The sequence below is a fragment of the Amaranthus tricolor genome, chromosome 3 (genome assembly GCF_026212465.1).
Source record: "Amaranthus tricolor cultivar Red isolate AtriRed21 chromosome 3, ASM2621246v1, whole genome shotgun sequence".
In the NCBI taxonomy this organism is placed as follows: Eukaryota; Viridiplantae; Streptophyta; class Magnoliopsida; order Caryophyllales; family Amaranthaceae; genus Amaranthus; species Amaranthus tricolor.
In genome coordinates this window covers 5,375,886-5,394,322 of record NC_080049.1, presented here as the reverse complement: position 1 = coordinate 5,394,322, position 18,437 = coordinate 5,375,886, and the positions used below count along the sequence as shown (strand labels likewise).

General features: G+C 31.9%; 1 protein-coding gene across 2 annotated transcripts; it reads left to right on the top strand.

Annotated features, from left to right (window-relative positions):
• Positions 1 to 9,681: 9,681 nt before the first annotated feature.
• Positions 9,682 to 16,730, top strand: LOC130808881 (poly(ADP-ribose) glycohydrolase 1-like). Of its 2 annotated transcripts, XR_009040747.1 has the most exons (10): positions 9,682 to 10,305; positions 12,013 to 12,116; positions 12,210 to 12,414; positions 12,546 to 12,650; positions 12,838 to 12,956; positions 13,169 to 13,312; positions 13,594 to 13,753; positions 13,891 to 13,953; positions 14,059 to 15,261; positions 16,603 to 16,730. XR_009040747.1 is itself a non-coding variant. In XM_057674420.1 (9 exons), exons 1-9 carry the CDS (start codon positions 9,868 to 9,870, stop codon positions 14,302 to 14,304), a joined length of 1,584 nt encoding a protein of 527 aa, XP_057530403.1. In that variant the 5' UTR covers positions 9,682 to 9,867; the 3' UTR covers positions 14,305 to 15,286. The 2 variants fall into 2 exon arrangements, 1 of the variants encoding a protein (XP_057530403.1); XM_057674420.1 differs by lacking the exon at positions 16,603 to 16,730 and having other exon boundaries at positions 14,059 to 15,286.
• The last annotated feature ends 1,707 nt before the right edge of the window (positions 16,731 to 18,437 follow it).

Here is an 18,437-nt window from a genome sequence, read left to right as displayed (position 1 = left end):
TAAACTTTTTTCAATCACTAACAATATAATTAAGAGGTTTGAGAATTCGATTTTATGTCTATTGTTTTCTTATGATAAGGTTTTGAAATTGTCAATTTTCCTTGATCTATTTTAGGAGCTAAAATGGTAAAAATAAACTTTTGTCAAACACAAACAATATAATTAAGAGGTTTGAGAATCGAGTCTTATGTCTATTGTTTTCTTATGATAAGGTTTTGAAATTGTCAATTTTCCTTGATCTATTTTAGGAGCTAGAATGGTAAAAATAAACTTTTGTCAAACACAAACAATATAATTAAGAGGTTTGAAAATCGAGTCTTATGTCTATTGTTTTCTTATGATAAGGTTTTGAAATTGTCAATTTTCCTTGATCTATTTTAGGAGCTAGAATGGTAAAAATAAACTTTTGTCAAACACAAACAATATAATTAAGAGGTTTGAGAATCGAGTCTTATGTCTATTGTTTTCTTATGATAAGGTTTTGAAATTGTCAATTTTCCTTGATCTATTTTAGGAGCTAGAATGGTAAAAATAAACTTTTGTCAAACACAAACAATATAATTAAGAGGTTTGAAAATCGAGTCTTATGTCTATTGTTTTCTTATGATAAGGTTTTGAAATTGTCAATTTTCCTTGATCTATTTTAGGAGCTAGAATGGTAAAAATAAACTTTTGTCAAACACAAACAATATAATTAAGAGGTTTGAGAATCGAGTCTTATGTCTATTGTTTTCTTATGATAAGGTCTTAAAATTGACAATTTTCCTTGATCTATCTTAGGAGCTAGAATGATAAAAGTAATAACAATATAATAAATTTTTGTCAAACACAAACAATATAATTAAGAGGATTGAGAATCGGGTCTTACATATTTTCTTATAATAAAGTCTTGAAGTTGACAATTTTCCTTGATCTATCCTATAAAAAAAAACTAAAAACTAAAAAATAAAAAGCTTACTCTTGATATTGTGATCAAGAGTGAAAACATACGATGGTTAGGACTTAGGAGTAGGTGTCAAAGGGGCAGGTTGTAACGAAGTTTGAGTAAAACTTGGTGAAGGTCCAAAGAGAGGTGCTAGAGTTTGTCGACTAGCTTATGGGTTTTTTTTTAAAAAAAAAAATTTATAATCATAATTTATAAATCACCATAAAAAAGATAAAAAAAATAATAGTAAAATAAACAAAACTAAAAAAGATAAATTAAAATAGCAAAACATGCATTCTATTAAAGTCTACCACATAAGCGTGATTTCTTAACTTTACAAATCACCGTAAATTATTTACTAAAATCTCCTCTTTTTTAAATTATATAGGATAGGATATAAGATGTTTCACAAATAACTAATAATAGATGATTATAATGACTAATTTAATTAGTTAATTTTAAACCTGTTATGAAGAACAATTATTTTCAAAGTGGCATATTCATAAAAATGAGTTATATCAATCTACTAATTTATCAAATACTAGCACTAAATTATTTAACTATTCAACTATCTATTTGTATCAAAATAACCTGACATTAACCAAGACCTATTATACCAAACAGCTCTGCTAATTATTTTTTTAAATTGTTAGATATACTTTTAATTTTTATTGAACATAGACTTGTACTCCTACTTCTATTAGTAAATATACTTCTCTATATTTTATTACATATTTATTTTTCGTTTACTTGTTTTTTCGTCTTTCTATGAAAGTTTATATAATAATTCAAAAAGAAAAGGGAAATTTTAGGTGATTGATTGTTGGTTATTGACTAGATGACTTGATGTACATACCGAAATCTGATTTTGGGTCCCACCATCCTGACAAGTAGAAGTATCAAACCTAAACTAGTAATGTGACCACCTGAGAACCCCTCAGGGAGAAGGAACCGTAGTTATTCCTATGAACAGAAAAAAAATTAAAAGATAAAGATTTCCTCGGAAGTCCCAACTCCCTGAGAAAGACACCATGACTCCTTGAAGAGCCAATATAATCACTCAACTAAGTCCTAGGGTGATAGGACCCGCAGGAGTGGTGAAGTCATCCTGAAAAGACCTTACCCAAGAGCGAAAAGACCAGTACCTAGAGAGAGCCACGACGAAAATGATGACGTGTCATTTGATAGTTGTAGTCACATGCTAAAAGTTGTCATACTCGCATAAAGCAAGACACCACCCCTACCTCGTATTCTGCCACAACAAACACACTAAAGGACAAAAAACGAGACATGAAGTGAGAATCAACCAACTAGTAATCCTCACGTATGCACCGAGAACATTCCACACCTTTTTGCTAGTCCCAAGAAAGATCTCATCAAGGTAAAAAGTCTAAATTGCCATTAAGGTATTGAAAGCTCCTCCTCACACCCACTACTATAAATACACAGTGCCATGCACTACCAACGGTTGTATAACTCTTAGCAATTTGAGCATTCTTAATATTCAAGCATTCTAAGCTATTTTGGTATTCATTAAAAAAGGATCTCACATCCATTAAAAAAAGCCCTAAGTCTTCTTCTCTAGAGCAAAAGGCTTTTAAGCACTCTAAGAGAAAGGTTAGGCGACCCATCTCAAATACATACTAACTTTATCATCGGAAGAGGCCCCCGGAGAACCCCTCTCTAGCCCTCATTTGTTTTTTTGTGCAGGATAAGGCACAAGCATTCTATACTGCAACTTGGGATCTTCACCAGCAGTTTATATCTATTGTGGACTCTAAAAGACATTCTCTATAATTTTATTGAGCGTGTCGATTGTTCAATTTTCAGCAGGAACAATTGGTTTGTTTGATTAGCTAGTAGCATTAGCCAAATTATTATTAGTTATCAATTCAAGTGTAAGAGTCGATCATTAATTAGATATTTGGTAAAAATATAATTATTGATTGTTAACTGTTTATTAAAAGAAAAAAAAATAAAACAATAGCTAATAAAAAATTAATTTGAGTAACTTTTATTAATTTTAAACTAAAAGAACAGCTAAAATATCATTTTAGAAACACCATCCAAATTTTTTATAGTACTTCTAGTAACTAATGTAAGTATGAAAGAGAGTAGAAAAGCATACGATGTCCTTAATTAAAGGTGCAAAAGTCAGCAATTTCAATGTAGTGCTTGACCTTCAAGGAGCATGAAAAGGCACTTTATAAACAGCGCCAGGCATGTCAAGTGGCACAATTTTACGGTTGTCCGTTGTTCTAAGGACTTGCAACTAATATAAATTTCACAAAATTATAAAATAGTGAGATTATTTAAATTATTTGGATAATATTGAACCTATTTAGTAAAATGACTGTTTAATTAATTGAAACTATTGTTTTAAATGTTAGTTAAAGTTAGTTGTTTAAGTTAATTAAGAAAATATTTGACAAAAATTATATATATATATATATATATATATATATATATATATATATATATATGAGGATGTGAGCTTATTTAGATGAATATTTTTAAATTTTAATAAGAGCAATTCAGTTAATCTTAATCATTTAATTTTTATATCACCGTGATATAATTGATATCTATGAATTTGGTGGAATATATTTAGTGACATTTAGTTTAAATAAAAATAGGTTCAACCAGTGTGTCGTTTCCTATCACTACAATATAATATACTTTTGGTGGAATATATTTGGTGACATTAATTTAAATGTCACTACTTTAAATTTCTAATGGTATATGTAGTGTATTCAGTGACATATATTAAATATTTTAGCAGCATAATAAAAAAATCATATTAAAGCATTTCTCGACATAGGATCTAGTAACATTTATCATAAATGTCACTATAGATTATAGTTTCAATTACATATGTCATTTAAGGCAAAAAAAAAAGTGTTACTAAATCATTTTATAGTGAAACTTAAAAAAACCAATAATTATTACACTAAAATATAAATCAGTGAAATTTTTTTGAATGTCACTAAATCTTATGCCGCGAAGTTAATTTTGTTGTAGTGTATTTTTCTTTACTTTTTTTATGTCAGTAAAACCCTCAAATTTAACGGCGAATAAATTTTATGTGTTAAGTGATTGCCATTTGCAAAAGAATACATATAGTTTTTTCAAGAAAGTGCTTATAAATTTTTTTCAAATGTTATACACGGTTTATTTCTTATAATTTCTCTTTTAAATTACTGTATATACACAGTCAATTGTTCTGGATGAACTGAAAATCAGTTTTGTCTCGGTTTGAGCAAAAATTATTTTCTCCAAACTAGGCTTTCGGTTTAATTCTGGCCAAGCATTTCTCCTTCACTCAACATACCATATGATAAAAAAAATTAATAATTATTTTGGAAGAACCTAATTAAAATTAGGGAAATTTGTAAAGAAACATCTTTTAAAACCCCTTTTTTATAAAGAAACACCTTTTATAATTTTTTTTGTAAAAAAACACCTTTTAAGAGAACTTTTTTTTTAAAAAAAAACCTTAAATCAGTTTCCGGTGACTTTTGTCAACTTTCCGGCGTTGACTTTTGAATTCAAATGACATAGTCAACGCCGGAAAGTTGACAAAAGTCACCGGAAATTGATTTAAGGTGTTTTTTTTTAAAAAAAGTTTCTTAAAAAGTATTTTTTACAAAAAAAATAATAAAAAGTATTTCTTTACAAAAAAGAAATTTTAAAAGGTGTTTCTTTGCAAATTTTCCTTAAAATTAAATACTAAATGGTCTTCTGTACGGTGCATCGGTACCACATTAGTAAAAGTAAAGTAATGATTTGTTAGAATTTAGAAGAGCAATAAAGTATATAATTGAACCAGCGCATCGGCATATTAATCTTACGTAAACAAAAATGAGAATATATTATGACCAAAATTTAGTACTTGTATAATTTATTTTGATCATGTATTGCGGACGTTTTTTCATCTATCTATTGGATAAATAACTTATTATTAATATGCATTAATAAATAGTGAAATTCATCTTACGAATAATAAATACCTTTCCGTTCCCATAAGGACTAATCACGATAAGTGAAAAAATTAAAAATTTTAGATGGTAAGATATTATTTTATTGAATGATAAAGTTAATGAAAAATTATGGGGATCACAAACATTAAAAATGTTAAAATAAATTCAGTGGTAAACATATGAAGACCATAAACATTACAAAAACGTTAACATAATGTTAATACAAAATACGTGGAGACCATAAGTATTAAAATATATTAAAATTAGTGTAACTAAGGCTATTTATGTTCAAATAATGTGATGTAAATAGAAGAACTCTTTTGATGAACAACAAATAAAACTGCCTAAAATAAAAAATAAATATAATAATAATATAGGGAGTATGTTTTATTTTTATATTAGTAGTGTATCTATAGTGGAAAATTAAAACACAATATACAATGATATATTTCATTACTAACATTAATTAAGTTATATGCATTAATACCCATATATAAGTTGTCTCACAATAGAAAATGATATTCCTCCAATTCTTTTATTTTAAGTTGTCACATTTAGTTTATTGACGCTATTTATCGATCACTCTTAATATGTGTTTCATTATTCATCTAGATGTCAAAATATAGTCAAGTGGGATTTTGTTTGATTCGTCTCAATGTAAATTTTATTAGTATGAAACTTTATAATTTTAAATTATGCACAGTTAGAGATATTATTGAATTAGTGCATTAGATTGTATGTCAAAATTAAATGGAATAACTTAAAAGAATTAGAGGGTTTATTAGAGTATAAACTGTATAAATATACATCTTGTAAACTCTTAGTGTAATTTTTTATCAGTTTGAAAAATCGTCTCTTTGAGAGACGCCTCTCAGACTTGGCCCATTAAAACTTAGTGTCTATTTATATTATGCTTAATGTCTATTTAGATTATTTTTAATGTCTATTTATTCTATCCTTAATACATATTTATAATATCTTAAATGTCTATTTATATTATTTTTAATGCCTACTTATAATATTTCAAAAAATATAGTTAAAAATTTATGATTTTTTATACCCACATTATTGTGTGTCAGCCCACCATCCTTATCTTTGTGTAAATTATTCACGCATGCATCTTTGCATCATCCATTGGTGTACAGTCTATTTTGAAAAAGTTTTCAACATACAACTAAAAGATTAGGAATTCAAGGTGTTCATTTGAATTATTAGTTTGATTTTAAGTTAGATATTTTGAGCTCAGGTTAAATTCAAATTTTATGCTTATATTGGTTATTAAATCAATGTAAATCTAATTTTAAACTCAAATTAAAATTAAATTTACTTAGAAAAAGTCGGATAAATATTATATTATCGAGTCTGTTTGGCAGTTATACAAATAACCATACAAACTGGATTTTATCTGTTTATTCTATCACATTTGGAACCTATCAAATTACAATCCACCTTATTTTACATTTCCTATGATTAAAGTTGGACATTTTTACATGTCTACTCAACAATTGTATCTGTGTTTGGGTAGTCTTGAGTATATGACTCCAGAAACAAGTTGATTCATAATATAGAGAGAAAATTTTCATTCTAAAATAATGGTAAAACTGTCTTAATTCTTTTACAGGTAACAAATGTGGATTAAGAGAACATGTTAGAAGCCTGGCAACACTAGACTTCTTGGTTTGCTTGGAGTCTGATGTGTTTATGATAACTCATGGGGGAAATTTGATTAAGCTCATTAATTAGGAAATTTTGAAATAAATAAGATTAATTATGAATAAAATAAAATAAAATAAGAGTGAAATGAACTTATTTTCATTTATAAGCGCCTACAACCCCAGAGCTCAGGTTCGGCACTGCTATTAACTGCGAACAGAGGGTAACTAGTCAAAAAAAGTCAAATGCCTGTTCCCACTTACTAAGTGTGAACAGAGGAGAACCTGGTCAAACAGAGTCAACCCTCTGTTCGCAGTTAGTAATTACGAACAAAGGGTTGACCCTGTTTGACGAGGTTCTCCTCTGTTCACACTTAGTAGGTGGGAACAGCCTGTTTGACTTTTATAACTTGTTCAACCCTCTGTTCGCAGTTAGTAACTGTGAACAGTGCCGAACTTGAGCTCTAAAGCAGTAGACACTTATAAATGAAAATAAGTTCATTTCATTTATAAATGAAAATAAGTTCATTTCACTCTTATTTTATGCATTTTTTGATAATTATTTTATCTATTTCAAATTTTCATTAATTAGCGGCCATATAGGTGATACATGGGCCATATTTAAAGTCCATTAAAGCAGACCATTTGGGGACCTTACATGGGCTAGACTATCTTTGAAGAAGATGTTGTGAGTTCTGACCCACCAAACAAGAACGGATTTATCAGAAACGGTCTCTTTCAAGAATTTATTTAACAGTTGGTTTTGGACGAGATCGTCTTAATATGAGACGGATAGTCCAATTGGCCCAATTATAATTTTTCTCAATATGCCCTCAGTACTTGATCTATTTAATGTCATAATTGATACATTTAAGATTAAAATTGAATTTTTTTATAAGTTATAACTGATCATAATTAATCACTTTAAGTTCTGAATTGATCATTGTTAGATCAAAATTGAAATTTTTAATAGCAAAGAAGCCTTGAACGCTTGACCATTTCCAAGAGCATTCATTGAATCAATTGACAAACATATTTTGAAATCTAAACTTTCTCCACCTTCACATCCAAGGTAAGCAAACATTACACCTACAACTTTATTTTCAAGTCCATTATTAACAAAAACTATTAAGAAAAGAGCAATATCACTATTATTAATTGGTGATTAAAGAGTACAAGTACTCTTATGTTCCATTAAAACCATTATGTATGTATTAAATAAGTGTACTTGTATGTACAATGTTTTTACATTATTATTGATATAGTTTGTTGTGAAATTCATCCATAAAATGATAGAATAATAATACCATTTTAAACTTCGTTTTGAAATTGTGAAAATAGCACCATATTTAGGTAGATTTTGATCAATTTCACGTCAAAATTAATCACTTATAGGTCCCAATTGAAATTTTTTATTTTAATTGATCTGTTAAAGTTTTACTTTACGTTGAAATTGATACCTTTAAGGTCAAAATTGATATCTTTAAGGTCAAAATTGATAAATAATGGAAAAAACGAGAAAAAGCGTGTGATGCTATTACACGTGCAAATTGGACCGGCCCAAATTGACGGTATAATAATGAGACTGTCTCGTCCAATTTTTTGTGTTTATTTAATTATAATCTGTGGAAAAACTCTTAACTCTTTGCATGTGTCAAGCATAAAGAAGAGTGCAATAATACCCTACTGTTGATGGTTATTTATTGGTTATTTATTTTAATATGTAATAATACCATGTCTAATAAATACTCCTCGCTTAAAACGTGTCATTTGAGTTTATATCATTTTTGGATGGTCAAATAATATCATATGTGAAAGAGAAAGAGTGTTGAATAGAAAATCTCTGATAAACATTCGACATAAATGATCCGAATTAAAATCCGTTTATGAGAACATTTTGACAAGTCTAGTTAAAAAAAATACTCAATTCTGACGGATTTTTTTCCAAACTTATTCCTGACTAGTTTATACCCAACTCAATACATGGAAACGATCAGATACAGATGACACAACTGTGATGGAACATTTTACGATAACAAATGAGTTGTCATGACTTTTACGATCACTGTCGCCAATTTTCAAATTCACGACTGACTTTACGACAAATTAAAACATAAGTGGTCCGTAACTAAAATTGTCTGTTTCCATTTCTCATTCTTAAGTCTTAAATATCATCCTCATTGAGTCATTTCTAATTTCTCAAATCTAATCTATTATGAAAAGAAAAAATAATGAGCAACAAACAAGAGAAATATCTAATGACTACAATAACACTAGTTTTGTTGTATTAAAAATATTGGTGAGTTTTATAAATATATTTTGTATATTAAAAAACTAGATTTTAAGACCAATCAAACAAAATTTCATAAAATTATAATATTTCTTATGCATGAATCAAAATAACTGGAACGAGATTGAAGATAAAAAAGGACCATTATTTTTCGAATGTACTCTCACCTTTTCTTAATGAAGTTCCATAAGAAATGTTCACTGGAATTAAGAAAAATTAAATCTTTTAGATAGTAGATGTATTATTTTATTAAATAATAAATTTGATAGAGAAAAAGTAGGGCCATAAACATTAAAAACATTTTAAAACAAAGTTAGTGGAAAAAAAAATAGAGACCATAACTAATAAATAAAATATTTTTATAGAGTTAGTGAGAAATATGTGGAAACCGTACAAAATATAAAAATGTTAAATTAAAGTTAATAGGAGACATATAAGTGCTATAAATATTATTTAAATATTAAAAATAACGATGAATAAGGTTATTTTTAAATTATATATATATATATATATATATATATATATTAGAATCAAATAACAAGGATTTCAAAATGAGAAGGGTGAGAAGGATTTTTATTTGATTTTGTTTGGTTACTATATATACAAAAAAGATACAATGTTATAAATTAAGAACATTTTAAAAATTATTTCATAGTTACCTCTCTGTGTAATATAGTTGCTTTTACAATTATGAGTTTTTGGCATAAATTTTTTTTTTTATTTTAGTGAAATCAAAGGTGTAAAGTCCTTCTTATCCTTCTGATTTTCATCCCCTGCTCAATTGATTGGACCAAGTCGCTACCCGAACAAACCATTCTTTGACATAAAAGCTTTGAATAGAACAGGTCAAATGTACGGCTCAGGCCGGCAAGAGGATTTGAACCCCTTAGGCCATAACGTAGTGTCTTTGTCACTTGAATGCGACGACGTTGTTCTAGTCTTTCAAATTTATGCTGAAATTTCACCCTTTCTTCCAAATTTCCTAAAGAACCCAGAAGCAGAGCATACTGTTCAATAATCATGCAAAACCGCCAAGACTTAAAATCAATTATCCCATTTCTACCGCCATTAAAGCTCAAATCTTCAGGCACATTAACATGGTTAAACACCCAAGTCACTGATACCCTTGAATCAATTTCACATGGGTGTCAACTTGACTCGGGTAAAAAACTTTTTGATGCTATTTCAACCATCAGAAATTCTCTCTGTTTACCCTCTGAGGATCGTTTGGCAGAATCTACTGGGAAAGGATTTTCAATCTTCTTTGAGGAGTTGCTGCCTATGGAAGAATCCAAAAATTGGCTTAAACAAGTTATCCCTCGAATGGCTGATTTGATTTTGAGTTTGCCTTCACTTTTGGAAAATCATTATGGAAATTGTGATCATGTAATTGATGGGGTTTCAACTGGTCTTCGAATACTGGAGCCTCAACAACCTGGGGTTGTTTTTCTCAGTCAGGTATATTTGTATGAGTAAAGTTGACTTTTGTAGAAGTATAGTATCATTTTAATATTCACAAATTTTTAAATCACAAAATTATCTCTATTAAACTGATGAATGTATATTTTGTGTTTAAAAAGTCACTAATAATTTTTTAGACGGTCATATTTTTTATGGGGTAGAATTATGGTATACTCCTACATGTATTTAATACTATTTGAGAGCCTCTTGATGTTTTTTCTGATACAAAAATCCAGTCTTTTATCTGTTGCCCCATTGAGAATTGAGATTGTTATTATTTTATGTGCTTTCATGGAGAAAGTAGTTTCTCCTTCTTTTATGTGGTGTCCTGTAGTGTTAAACAACCGACTCAACTAAAAGAAAATATGTCAATTGCCACGTGTGATCCTACATCGGTCATTTGATCTGATGTTGCCTAGAATATAAGCTTGGTGGGCTAACTGCCATTTGATTTTAGGAAGAAACTAGTCAAGTTTGTGTAGTCAACTTTCCTCTCTTTTCCTGAGGGCTTGTCCACGTGAGTCCATGACGGTAGGTCATGTATATTTTCAAGTTTCTATAACGCATCCAAATAGTATTTGAAAAGAATGCATTGTTATGTAATTCACAAATTGTTGTATGAAACGGTCTCACCTAAAGACACACCTCAATAGACCATCACATACATATTATGAGAAAAATTGCCTCCTTATTTGAGGTTATCTCACTAAGAGACGGTCTCTCACAATAGTAGCTCCACGTAATTTTCCAATTCCAGAGGCTAGGACTTTGTCAATGGCTTGAGAAAGTCAGCTTAGATTCCCCTTGTCCAAGAGGGGCTAGTTTATCATACAGTAAAGCTTGAACTTCTGTAACCAGTTATGACCATGATGAATGAGTACTATGGTGATTCACTCGTACGTAGAAATTTGCTTGAAAACTTTCCTGTTGGGTTTTTGGTGTGACTTTGAGTGCACCAATGGTGTATGATGATGTGTGGATGTGTGTGTATGATGATGTGGGAGTCATTATGAGCTTCAGATGAGCCGCTCGACCAAAGTCATGGTGTGCTCGACCGAGCCTGTTGGCTCGACCAGATCAGTGAGCATTCTGATCTGCTGCTCAACTAAAAACCAAGTCGCTCGACCAAGGGGTATTTCGCTCTACCGGTCGAGCGAGGGTCCAGAACACACTCTGTTTTCTTGAGCGCGCGATAAATTTTACGGGAATGTTTTAATGTGGGCCTTTGCCCAATCATTTGTATACGGCTTCTACTATAAATAGGAGTCTCATACACTCACTCCATAGCATTAAAACCCTAGCTAAACACAAACCCATCTTCTTTTATCTTCTCCAAGTGTAATACTTCTTTGTAAGAGTTCTCTAGAACTCCATTGTTTTTTCACATAATCAAGCAAGCTAACCACCACCGAGGACGTAGCCCACGTTCGGGTGAACCTCGTAAATCTTGTGTCTTTGTTTTTGCTTTGTTTCTTATTGTTTCTCATTGCTTTTATTGAAGTGTTGTTTCATTGCATTGAACACCCTTACCATTGGTCTTGGGTGATTCTTAGGGATAAAGATTGAAACTTTAGACCCTAGTGTGATTGTTTTTTTCATTTCCATAGCAAACTTATTATGTGATTCTGTTATTAGATGTTTCACTATATATAAGTATGCTTTGAAAGTGTTTTACTAACAACAATAGTTTCTATTTCTACATAGGAGTTTATAGCTGCATTGCTGTCTTGTTCGTTCTTTTGCTTGTTTCCGACTGTCAATAGAATGGCTAACTGTATGCCATTGATCAACATGGATAGTATATTTGCGTACGTGAAATATTAATCTACTCTCCCGTCTTTTGTTAACCTAGTCTTCTTTCAACAGAAATTTACTTTGAGTGCTTTTTTGGGTGTTCTCAGGAGTATTCATGATCGGTATCATCCAAAACAGGAAAACAAAATCAAGTGCATTATTCATTATTTTGAGAGGATATGTTCATCTATGCCCTCAAATTTTGTTTCGTTCGAAAGGAAGGTTCTTTCTATGAATCATAACCCATCTGTTGTTGCTCTTCCCTCTTACGATTTCTGGACCAACTCTGTGGCTCCCGTCTGTGAGTTTAAGGTACACGTGTGCGGAATTGAATCACATTAATTTACTCCAGCAATTTGCTCTGAGATTCCGATTATGTCTAAATTTTTGTGCAATGATCTGAGCTACGAAAAAGTTCACTGATTGATCCCGTCCTGTCAAAGGTTTTCCCTACAGGCCTAATAGAAGACCATCCTGCTGGGGCACTGGAAGTCGATTTTGCAGACCCAAGTTTTGGAGGAATTGTTATGACTATGGGGTGTCTCCAGGTTTGTCAAAGAGCCAACCGTTTTCTTTAAGTTGGATACTTACCATTATGTATTCGTTTACAGTAACCGTGTGGTTGGTCTCTGATATTGTTGAAATCATGCTCAATTAGCTTTACTATATGAATTCTGCTTGTATTGTTGTCATGGGTAAATTATTTGATTTGCAGCTAACAATTTTTTTGCGTAGGAGGAAATCCGCTTCATGATGAATCCTGAACTGATTGTTGGCATGCTTTTTTTGCCTTCCATGGAAGATAATGAGGCCATAGAAATTGTTGGTGCAGAAAGGTTTTCCAATTATAAAGGGTGAGTGCTGATGGAATCGAATGTTAATGTTTCTAATAGAGTATATAACATATCTTGTGGTTACAACTCTTATCATAATTGTTTATTCGAATAAATGTTTTAGGTTGTTAATATGTTATATAATTAGCGTAGTGATCAACATCGCACTTGCTATATGATGCGTGCAGTATTATTTGCCTGTATTCACCGCACAATCTTTTTATATGGTGTAGGTACAATAGTACGTTCCAATATGATGGTGATCATGTTGATAGAAGGGGATTAGATCGTTTTCATAGGCGCATGTCTAAAATTATTGCTATAGATGCTTTGGCAATGCCTGGCACTAATCAGTATAGGAGTAAATTTCTCTTGAGGTACGTTTCGTTCTGTCTTTCTGTCTTTCTGGCACTAATCAGTATAAGTTGAATGATCGAGGGAATCAAGAACATTACTTTGTTTTAGAGACATTTGAAAAAAAAAAACTTTGTCCTGCCTTTTGTACCTTTGATTTATGACGTTTGAGTTTCTTGGAGGTTTCATGGATCAAAATAATGCAAAAAATAAAAATAAAAATAAAAATTAAGATGGTTTGCTATTACATGTTTAGCCATATGGCGTTAAGGGTTCTTACATCGTGCAATTTCGATGTTGGCAGGGAGGTTAACAAGGCATTTTGTGGCTTCCTGAATCATCCTCATTATCAGACGCAAGAATGCGATAGTAATGCCGGGGTTGCTACTGGAAACTGGGGATGTGGTGTTTTTGGCGGCGATCCTGAAATTAAGTCCATCTTACAGTGGCTTGCTGCATCTCAGGTAAGCTTTACACTACAGTTAGTCTTTAGAGTTCGAATACTAGGATCTTAATCATAGTTTTGTTATTTCGGTAATTGCTTATCGCCCTTTTGTATAAAGATTTTCTATGCGTGATTTTCGATCTTCAACTTTGCCAGGCATCCCGACCTTTTATCTCATACTATACATTTGAACTGGAGACTTTACAAACATTGGATCAGGTACATATTCTGGGTTATCGCGGAAAGTTAATCATATAAGAAACTTCCTTTGTTTCCGAAGTTTATACGCTATTTCTAATCATATAATTTGACGATCTGATGCAGGTAGTTGTGGAGATTGTATCACAGAAATGGACAGTTGGAGACCTTTGGAATAGGTTATCCAATTATTGCTCGAAGCGTCTGGATGGACAAACAAAGTCTGGTTTCTTTAAGTACCTGATTCCTTCGATTGAGCAAGATGATTCGGGCAGCAGTACCTATTACAAGTGCATTGGTGCAAATGAGTCGGAGTTCAGTGGTGTCTTGTGGTCGAGTAGGAATGCAGGTAATCGCGGTGGTGATCATTGACAACAGTTCAATTGAAATTTTCTTGTGAATACTTAACTGATAGAAGCTGTTTGATACTGATGTAAAGAGTAGTATTCTATGTAGAGTTTTCCTTTTGAGAGTACCTTTGAATTCAGATACTGGTTTGAGACTTGAGAGTGAACCTTTGTTTTATGTTTTTGAGTTTTGCTTTGAAAGTCTCTTCGATTTCAAAACTTTGTGTGTTGATAGTTTGATACTAGAGGTGTTTAACGGGGAGGGTCGATCCAGCGGGTCAAGGGTCGGGTCTAGAGATGTGCAACGGGTTGTGGGCCCATCGGGCCTCCAGGTCCGACCCTTTATTAGACGGACTTTTAACGGGTTAAGCCTTCAATGGGTCGGGCTTTTGAAGGGCCAACTTTTACTATATATGGAGTGGGCTTTTCACGGGCCCTACACGGGCTGGAGTTTTACTCTACGTGGTTAATTGAATTAATAGTTAGATGATCCATAATTACTCTTCTGGAATTTCACTTAAACTAGTCAATTATGAAGTATGCTCAACATAGTCTTTTTTTCAATGACATTTTTTCGTCTTTGTATAATTCATTTGGTTGTCCTGGAATCTGCACAATTGTTACTTCAATATTGTAGAATGAACTAAAGCAATCTCTGGACTGACCACAAATTTGTAAAGGTTTGAGGCTCCATGTAGAATCATGCTACTATAAGGCATAATAGATCTCAATCAAAATGGTGATGCAAGAAAAATTAAAGAATTAGGATAAAAGGGTCGGATCGGGTCAGGATGGGCCATTAAGTCCGACCCATTTAAAGCCCGTTCAAAGTAGAGTCCAATCCGGTCCTTATCCGACCCATTGCACAGGTCTAGTCGGGTCACAATTTAACGGATTATTAGCGGGTCAGGTCAATAGTGAGTTGGGCCATTAACGGGCCTTGGTGTCAAGGGTCTGGCCAGGCCGAGTCGAATGATTATAGGTAGGGCTGAACACGATTTGGTCTAAACCGTAAACCAAACCGGACCAAACCGTAAATTTAATATTTGGTCTGGTCTACGGTCTAAATGGTCTGGTCTGGTTTTTTTTTTTCAGACCGTAATCCAAAACGGTCTGGTCCCGGTTTTAAAATTTTCAGACCAGACCGGACCGGAAAACCGTAATAAAATCAAATTTTAGGGGATTAGGGCAACTAGTCGTGATTCCTGCTGGCTGCCTCTCCCATTCCTCGCCTCCTCTCTCATTCCTCGCCTTCTCCCATTCTCCTCTCTTCCTCGACCTCGCCTCCTGCACAGCCTCGCCTCGCTTCCTTCAACTCTTCAAGCTTCAACCCATCGACCTCCTTCAAAGACGCCTCGCTTCCTTCAACTCTTCAAGCTTCAACCCATCGACCTCTCTTCAAAGACGCCAGACGCCTCTGCTTCCTTCAAAGACGCCTCCTTCAAGCTTCAAAGTCGACAGTCCTCCAATCTTCATTCTCCAATCTCACCATTCACCACGGAATCAAGTGTAGAATCTCTTAATGTAAGTATATTGGTTGATTTTTTTGATTTTTAGGGTTTCTTTATCAGTTTTTGATTTTTAGGGTTTTTGTTTGGCATCCTCCATTTCATCCTCCATTGACAATTTGGCATTTTATGTTAATAATTGGTGGCCTGTGTTACAACTTGACTAAGCAATCTTGACTATGTTGGTATTACTGATATTAAATCTAAGCAATCTTGACAATTACTAAGCAATCATACAAGAATATAATTCACATATATTTCACAGTCAATTCCCGTGAACATGATATAGCAACTGATATTAAATCTAACCGTTTGTTGACTTCTGTTTTATGTTTAACATGTGTAATTGCTTAATTTTCAGTTTTAGGGTTTGATTGGAATTTGGAAGAATCACCATTTTGTTTGATTGTAGATTTCTAGTATTGGAAGAATCAACATTCTGAAATTCTGAATGTTAAATTGCTAATTATGTTGAATGTTGAATGTTAATATGTTGGTATTACTCGTTTGATATGTTGAATGTTAATATGTTGGTATTACTCGTTTGATATGTTGAATGTTAATATGTTGATGATGTATTTTGTTTACAGATTATCGTTTATCTTAGATTCTCACTCAATTAAAAAAATACAAAAAAAAAAAAAAAACCGTAGACCAGACCAGACCAGACCGTTCTAGAACGGTCTGGTCTGGTCTGGTCTGGTCTCTTGACTGGTCTGGTCTGGTCTGGAAAATTTCCAGACCGGAATTTCTGGTCTGGTCTGATTTTTCTGTCAAACCAGACCAGACCGGACCGTGTGCAGCCCTAATTATAGGAATCGGTTCCGAAAATATTTTACCAATTTTTTAATGTTTTTATATGATATTATTATTATATACATGGGTAGATCGACCCAACGGGCCATAAAGTAAAATAAAAAATCTATTTGACGAACTTTTTAAACATGGGTCAAAGTGGGTCGGGTTTAAACCAATTTTGACTCGACCCGCACCAACCTGGCCCATTGAACACCTTTATTTGATACTACGATTAGAGATGTCAAAGATTGATTGTAGCATTGAATTGTCTAGAGAGTGAATCTTTATAGAGAAATGAAGGGAATATTTTTTTACATAACTAGTATTCCCCAAATCCTCTCCTTAAGAGATTGTTTCATGCATTCAAAACTTTCGATAGTTTTTCGGGCATGTGAGACAACTCATGGTGAGAGATTGATTAAATACTTCTCTATGAATGAGGAAGAACCTGCTAGGCAAAGCGGTTGATCCACAGATTTAATAACACAAGCTCATTTGGTAGTTGGTATCAAATAGTTGTAATATGAATAGTTTATAGTGTAAATATCATGAAATGTACAATGTCGTTTCACTGATGATGAAACTTTGATCATGAAAAAATGTTTTTGTTCACTATTTTTCCATACCATATAATATCACTTCTCCAAATAGTAATCCATTAGAATTATTTTGTGAAGAAAAGAGATGACTAAAGTAGAACAAATATGACCGTTAAACTTGTTAACAAATTTTTTTTCTTGCTAAAATTACATTTCATAAATGATGCTAATACAATTGTACCATACCCTCAAAACTTGTGAGATGCACAACTTCAAACGAAAACACAACACAAAACAGTGTTATTGTCATAGAGTAAGTGTTCAACATTAAATTTTATAAATTTTGATATCTCTACGGATTTGTTTGGATGGAAGGTAAAGTAAAGAAATGAATTTAAAGAAAAAAAGATCCCTAATTTGGATAATAAATTTTGGGAGGGTTAAATAAATAATCTTTATTGAGGTCTCAATCTGTTCAAAGTTCGAAATATTTGGAGGAAGAACTCTAATATTCCTTCCATTCTGTTAGTGCAAGTGTCAATTTTTCTAGCTTGGTGGATAATTTTAATCGTCTCATAGCCCACTCTATGAATTGTACATTGAAGGAAGAAGTTGTGTGTGTAAGGAAGTATTGGAGGTTGAGGTTTGGATCACTACACAAGAAAAGAGGTGCATAAAAAGTGTCTTGAACAAGGAAAATGTGCCTTGAATAAGGAAAGAAGGTGCACAAGGAGAAGGAGGGTCTTAGTTCATGCCTTGAACAAGACAACCAACACCAACAGGCAGTAAACAAAATGGAGCGGTGATCTGTAACAGACTCAAAACCTTAATTTTAATCTTCCGATTAATTATTCTGAATTTTCAATTAAAATTCCTAATCCTTTGGTTATCCATTTCAAACCATCTTTAATTCCTAAACCTTTTTCCGATTTTGTAATTTCTTTCAAATATTAATTTTTTTTATAAGAACTAGAATATTATTTTATTTATTTATAGTACGAAAAATAAAATTTTATTATTATATTTACGTTTTTGTAAAACATGACGTTTTAAGTTTCCTTCCTTAAACTAACATTACTACTTATTATTTTAACCTTATAACTTTGATTAAATTATTTTATACCTAAAAATGACTTGTATTTTTATTATTAACTTTAAGTATAGTTTTAATTAAAATTTTCTAAGTAAATTATCATATTTTTGTGATCAAACTTACCCATTATTTCAATGTATATTCACTTGTATATATTAGAACAAAAATTTGATAAAATTTGATGAACCAAAATCTTTTCTACCTAACCCACGATGTTCAT

Coding starts and splice junctions, on each gene's coding strand:
- LOC130808881 (XM_057674420.1), top strand. CDS start 9,868: ATGCAAAACCGCCAAGACTTAAAATCAATTATCCCATTTCTACCGCCA. Junction 10,306..12,012: donor GGGTTGTTTTTCTCAGTCAG/GTATATTTGTAT, acceptor ATTTCTACATAG/GAGTTTATAGCTGCATTGCT. Junction 13,954..14,058: donor CTTTACAAACATTGGATCAG/GTACATATTCTG, acceptor GATCTGATGCAG/GTAGTTGTGGAGATTGTATC.